Genomic DNA, 7391 nt, shown 5'->3' on the forward strand with positions numbered 1-7391 from the left:
AAACGATGCATTTATGTCGTATGAACATTTGAAAAAGATTATTAAGTAATATATTGAGGTTATTTACTATAAAAAAAATGGTATAAAGTATAGAAATATCATATATTTAAAGGCTAATTACATCCTATCGTAGAAATTTTTTTAATAAAAAAAATCTCAATTTTTTGTTGCTCTCGAATACATTCCTTGTATGTCTGATACATTAATAATGATACATATTACTTCATGGGAGGGATGTATCCAAGAGGGGATAAAAATATATCCGAGAGGGGATTATGATATCTTAAGTTGTGAATTTATGTAATTTTTCCAACAAAATATATGAAATTATATTGGACCCGCATCACAGACCTTAAATTATCTAGTTTTAAAAATAAAGTCAATCCGACGTCTTAATTAATTGAATTTATTTTAGGGTAATTTTTTTATATATAAAAAAATGGGTTAATAATTGAAATTTTGATAATTCTAAATTTATAGAATTGTTTTTGCATAATTATAAATAGGGTCTTCTGGAATTCTCTTCAGTCTCTTACATTTGAACACAAGAAGTCTCTACACTTGGGTTTCATTCTGTTCTCTTCATATACTTCCATCCATCAAAACCCTAATCCCCATTTTCTCGATCAATCCAATGGCGATTATTTCTGATTTCGAGGAGCAAGATAGCAAACCATCATCGGCGGCGACGGCGGCGGCGTCAAAGCCCTTTAAGGCCGTACTTGATCCTGCTGATCCTCTAGGGTTTCTTCAAGCCGTGTTCGAGTTCGTCGGACGGGAATCTGATCTTTTCAAGAGTGACTCATTGATTAATGATGTCAATGCTGTTGTTCGTATGGTGAAAGACAAGCTGTTGACTGAGGAGCGCAAGAGGAAAGTGGAAGCAGAAGCATCAAGCTCAAAGGCGGCGGGAAAGAAGGTCAAGGAGGATGTTCCAGTTGCTGCTGCGAAGAAGGAAGAGGTTAAAGAGGCAAAAGGGAAAGAAGTTATGAAGGACGCTAAGGAGGTGGACAAGAATGGTACTCAAGGTAATTTTTTTGTGAATTGGATGAATTTTTATTAGTTATTTAGGAATTGATTGTTTTTATCCTACTACATTGGCCATTGGCGAAGTCTGTTCAAGTAAAGTTTTGGTCTTTGAGTTGAATGTTCTGTATTATTGAATACCACTAAATCTATTGTTCCTGATACATAGTACTTCAGTCTTTTACTATAGTCAACTGAAATAGATGTTGGCTTCGTATAAGTTTTACAGCCTTAAACTAAGTTATACTTGGGTGCTTTTATGGACTTGAAACCAAAAACATACCTCCTTTGTCCTGTTTATACAATGGTACTTTCTAGTTTCTACATATGACATTAAAGATGTTAACTTGTGTGTTGATGAGAACAATTTGACATATATTTTATTAGCCATAATGATCAAACTTTATTGTTTGAGTAGTTTTTGGTGATTTTGAGTTGTTGAAGAAATAGAAGAGTATCAACTTTTGGGTGATATTCTGAAATTGGAAGATAGTCATAAAAGTTGGACGGATAAGGTACTACTAGGTGGTAACAATGAATTACATTTGAGTTTAGTTTATGATTAGTTACCAAAAAGGGATTGCTACTCTTCTATTTCTTGAATTTTTCATGACTGCCAAGAAATCAAAACTTTCAAGAGTATCTACATTTTGGGGATATTCCTAAGTGGGAAGAGTGTTATATAAGTTGGTTGTAATGATATTCCACTACTAGGTATTAGTTTGAATTATGTTTGAGTTTTATGTATGATTAGTTACTAGAAATGGATTGCTACCAATTAGGCTAGAAAGAGGACAGAAAGCATTGTGTAAAGGGTCTGACTTGAATGGTGAGGTCTTCTATAAGACCTAAGTCTTTAAGTCAACAAGTACGGATTCTTAATTTTATTAGAAGTTGTCATATTAAATTGTTTATCAAAATGATGTATGAACTACTAGTTAGATAGCCGTTTTAAATTTGAACTTAACAACTGTTGTTCATTACGAGTGTTGTGGATTATGAGATTATGCAGTCATGTACTAATTTCAGTTTACATTGAAAAAGTTTGTTTATTCCAAATTTGTTATACATTATATGTGGTAGATTAACTCATTAAATGTGTCTTTATTCTCAAATTAATTGACAAATAGACCCTTGCAATAAGAGTTTCTCTGTGTGTGCTGGTTTTCGCAAAATGATCAAGGACTTGGCTTGAATTTAGCTTGCTACTGTGCAAAGTTTGGTTGAAATAAGCTTCGTATTGGGTGCCTTATGTTGTCTCCTTTTACTTATTATCCTGTTTGGTTTTTATATGGTATCAGAAGACACTGACAACTTTCAGCCTAGACGTGTATACCTTTTGATAGGTTACTGATAAATTGCGACGACCCTTTGACTTGAATTGTATGATATGACTTTGTTTGTGATGCAGTAAATCTTGAATTGCATGTTAAGTGTTGTTACGATTTTCTGTATTTTATATTCGTCTCAATGTCATGTTTGCCATTAGTTCAAGCTTTCTTGTTTTGCATTACCATAACTTCTCACTGCGCTCTTTGATGATATATGTGCAGGTCCTGCAGCTCCTAACAACAACAATGGCCTGGACCTTGAGAACTACTCATGGGGTCAATCACTACAGGAAGTAAATATTAATATTCCTGTGCCTCCTGGAACCAAATCAAGGTTAATTGTTTGTGACATATCAAGGAACCGTCTTAAAGTTGGACTAAAGGGACAGCCTCCAATAATTGATGTGAGTGTATTCTTTAGTTTGGTAGTCAAAGATGTTATTTACTGTATGCCTGTGTTTTCATCTCAAATTGTTTAGTCAAAATTTGCATTTGCTCTGTATTGACTTCCATTCCCTTGTGCTTGCAGGGAGAACTATATCGACCTGTGAAAGTTGATGATTGTTTCTGGAGTTTAGGTTAGTTGCTCATATTTTTTATTTGCTAGGTGGTGTTCTTTGGATTTTGTAGCAATCTTCTAGCTCATTGGTGCTGTTAGGCTTGCTATGCTTGTTTTGTATTTCTCAAACTTTGTAGCCGTGCTTAATGAGTTCCAAAGTGAACTATCATAGAGTCTTGTTCAATAACAGTGGTGCAGTTTTGTTAACGACAAATGATACTAAATTAACGTATTTGCAGAGGACCAAAAGTCCATCTCTGTTCTCCTAACTAAGAAGGACCAAATGGAATGGTGGAAATGCTGTGTGAAAGGTGAACCTGAAATTGATACGCAGAAAGCAGAACCTGAAAGTAGTAAGCTTTCAGATTTGGACCCCGAGACGCGATCAACTGTGGAAAAGATGATGGTATGATTTTATTGCTCATCAACATTATATGCTTATATGCTCGCAGCAAAAATTGTGTTGTTGCTCTATATTGACATAATTGCTTCTGAGACTTTTTACCTGATTCTCATGGTAGATTTTGGCATGCATACTTTGAGCATGTCATGTACATCACAATCTTTTGGCAATTCACTATCTCTCATCCAATTACAGAATTCCTTTCTGTCCTATTATTTCTGATTAAGATCTCGTCATGTGTGGAACTATGCACTTGACATTAAAAACATACTGTTCAAATTGGAAGTGTAGTATAATATTCTCTTTAAAACATATACTGTCTTGAAGTGGTGTCAAGGTGCTAGTGTCATTGATAAGCTTGCTATGGTGTCCTTGATAAGCTTATGATTTTCTCCTTTTGCAGAAGCTTATGATTTTTTCCTTAATACCTAAATTTGGGTGCCGACATTTATGGTCTTAAGTAATGCCTTCTATCAAGGTGTAATGTAAAGCTTTTGCACCTTGAAGCTTAGTTCAGTAAGAATTGTTGCTCCTTTTGCATAAGCTTATGATTTTTTCCTTGATACCTAAATTTGGGTGCCGACATATATGGTCTTAAGTAATGCCTTCTATCAAGGTGAAGTGTAAAGCTTTTGCACCTTGAAGCTTAGTTCAGTAAGCATTGTTGCATGGACTTGCATCTCACTTAGGTAATGGTACAAAAACTGGATCAAGTGTTAGTGCAGTAATTTGAAGCTTTTGTTTGAACACTTTTTGAGAAGTACTGTAGAAATTAGTACCTCAGAGGCTATAAAAGCTTTAGAAAATTTGAAATATTCTATCTCAAATTGGATTATAACTTGGATAAAAAAATGAAGTTTCTTTCAGATTCTTAAATCTTTATCCTTGGTAAGATTCATAATTTCAGTTATGTTGCTTGGAGATTTCAGTCTTTCCCATGCTCTATATTGTATTATGGTGTCTCCTGTGATCGTGAAGCTATTAACAAACTGACTCATACTTGGCATGAGGATATAAGAAAAATAGGTTACGTATCACCTACATAGTGCTGACTTTTCTAGGTTGTTTCTGCCATCTAGCCATCCTTGATTTCTATGCTTAATCCCGTTGGACAACTTTATTGATAGGCTGGTTGAGATGGACATTTTCTTCTTTGTCTGGTACATTTATTAGATTAGAAATGTAAATTATATTGCGTCCCAGATCTTTGGCTGCCATTTGAGAAATCCTGTTTGCTGTAGTGTATGAGCCTTTAGTGTGTGATGATGCTAGTTACTTCTATTTGCTTGATGAGAAATTGCTTTTGCAGTTTGATCAGCGACAGAAATCCATGGGTCTTCCAACAAGTGATGAGACGCAGAAACAAGAAATTCTCAAGAAATTCATGGCAGAGGTGCGAACATGATATTACGTATTACTTTGTTTATCTCCTTTCTTTTTGTATGACCTGACTCATCTTGTTCTTGATCCGCTGCAGCATCCTGAAATGGACTTCTCAAAGGCAAAGATATCCTGATACGCTGGTAATTTGCTTGGCAGTGTTGCTTCTTGGAAAATGTTTCTTAGCAGGACGAAGCTAAATCGTCTTTTTGGCTAGACTCTTTAACTTTGCTCTTTTATTGGGATAGTGGGACTTGGAAATTTATGTGCATTGAGGTACTTTGTATCTGATAGGTGTCTTTCGTGAAACTCAGGGAGTTATCTATACGTACTTGGTTGTAAACAGGTTACTAGAACTTTGGGTTCTTGATTCTACCATATTTAATCAAACAGCAGCTCATGTATTGGGTTTCCTGCCTTGGCAGTTGGCATGAAGTTTTATGTGTTGGGTGGCGTATTTTTCGTTATTTGTCTGTGTCGCTTTGTTTATTTGATTACTGTGTTTTAATGTGATGTTTGTGCATACACCTCCCTAGTTCCCTGTCATTTTCTGGTTAGTGCGCAGTAGGAAGAACCAGAAGCGCTTCACTGTACTTGACTCGGTTTCATAGGATCATTCTCTAAATTAGAGAACTCTTGAACCATATATTAAAGAAGTTCTTGTGTTAATGTTAAAGTCTTTCATGAGTTTTAAGGCAGCCAGTTTACTTTTCACTATCTAGCAAAATAATATAGGGTGGATCGGTATGATATGGGGGTTGGGTGTGGAGGAAGGAGACGATGAATTTAGAATTGCTATTGATACTTGTTCTTCCCGTTTTTATCAGGGTTATCTTCAAGTAACTTGTTTTCTTAGAGATTTTGTTGACAGAAAAATTGGAACACATTTTCCTCCGTACCATAGAATATGTTTTTTGTACTTTTAAGAACACACCCTAGTGACCTTAGATCCTCAAGCATAACACCTATCCAGTTTCAGCCTAAGTTCAGTTTTGTCTTTGAACCAAGCTGTCCAACTTAGACATCAAGTTGTAGGTAGGTATAGGCAACCACATAATTAACGATACGTGTCTTATGAAGTGATAATGTGGATCATTTTCATGTTGTCTTTCTCCACAAAAAGTAGAAGGACACTCACATTTTTGGAGCTAGTATCGGAAGCTAACATCTGAGATAAAAGCGATTATCATAATGTACGTGACGTCATGTTTCAGATTTGAATTTGAAATCTCTAATACCATAATAATGGTTTACATTTTTGTTCTCTTTTATCGACAAGTCTAAACTCTAAATTTTAAATTGAAAGTATAATGAGTTTGAAGTTCACTGTCCATATAGACTTATACTTTATTTGAAGATACTTCATCTTGTAATATTACACCTCATCCACATTGGAAGTAATTAATTATGGTTATATGAATTGTTATATGAGGAGAATAACCCTATATATCATGTGAACAAAATTTGTTTGTACTTTTTGTTGTTGGAAGAAGGTTACCAACTTTTCCACAACTTGGCAATTGGCATAGGTGTCCAATATAGAGCTAAATATCCTCAAACGCCTTCCAACTTGGGTAGGTTCATCCTCTAACAAAATCATCTAGCCTTTTCCTCAAGTTGTGGTACTGACAAGTGACAGCCAATTGTAATGACACTTGCCTTGTGCAGTTGATATCAAGTAATAATATGAATATTCCTCAATACATCTCTTTCTTTTTTATTTTATTGAATACGTTTGCCACTCGATATTCAGTACACTTTGCAATTCGACTAATTCGAGTTTGTGATATGAAAATCTACTCTTAAGGGATAAGGTGCTCCCTGACAATTGGAGAAGACTATTGATCATCGTAAAAGCTCAAACTCAAGATATCTTATTAAGAATGAAGAGTACTTACGAATTATGACGATTTTGGTTATGTCCTTTTCCACAAAAAGGTGAGGGAACAATGACACTTTTGGAAATATATGCCCTCATCTTTATTCCACTTAGCCCAATAGGCCCACTCCCACTCCTCAATGCAATGCCTGCATGATATAGTAAGGTCTAGAACATGAATAATACAACAGGTTAAGATAGGATAGTTTTAATTGTTGAGAAGCCAATTTAATTCAACTTTTTGGAAGAGTGTTACCAACTTTTCCACTACTTGGGAATTTGGCAAAGGTGTCCAATATAGAGCTAAATTTAATCCTCAAATACCTTCCAATAATTCCAATTTTGGTTAGGTTCATCCTCTAACAAAACCATCTAGCCTATCCTCTCAAGTTGTGGTACAGACCAATGACAACAATGTAATGACACTTGTCCTCTGAATTAATAATGTGACTATTCTTCGTATGTCGTTTTTAATATCTGATATTCGCTTTATGGTTCAATTAATCTAAATTCGCTTTGGAAGTGAGACCCTACTTACTAAGGACAAGTTTATTTTTTGAATTCAAACTAAATACTTTTGATTAAAAATAACAAATTATTAGTTAGCATTCTACCGCAATTTTTAAAGAGGTCTTTTCCCCCAAAAAGTGAGGGAGATTGACACTTTTGGGAGGGCGTGATTATTCCCTTTGCCCCACTCCTCAATGCCTGTCCGATTTAGTATATGGTGCCATAACACAATAAAAATGTCTACATTCTTCGTCCATTTTTACTTGTTCATTATATTAAAAATAGTTATTTAATAGTATTTAT

At 34.9% G+C, this 7391-nt stretch overlaps 1 protein-coding gene across 1 annotated transcript; it reads left to right on the forward strand.

Moving 5' to 3' along the window:
* Nucleotides 1-521: 521 nt before the first annotated feature.
* On the forward strand, nucleotides 522-5166 carry LOC107015157 (protein BOBBER 1). The gene is made up of 6 exons (XM_015215340.2): nucleotides 522-1028; nucleotides 2580-2761; nucleotides 2887-2935; nucleotides 3156-3322; nucleotides 4629-4712; nucleotides 4797-5166. The coding sequence occupies exons 1-6, from the start codon at nucleotides 635-637 to the stop codon at nucleotides 4833-4835; spliced, it is 915 nt and encodes a 304-aa protein (XP_015070826.1). The 5' UTR covers nucleotides 522-634; the 3' UTR covers nucleotides 4836-5166.
* The last annotated feature ends 2225 nt before the right edge of the window (nucleotides 5167-7391 follow it).

The sequence above is a fragment of the Solanum pennellii genome, chromosome 3 (genome assembly GCF_001406875.1).
Source record: "Solanum pennellii chromosome 3, SPENNV200".
NCBI lineage: Eukaryota > Viridiplantae > Streptophyta > Magnoliopsida > Solanales > Solanaceae > Solanum > Solanum pennellii.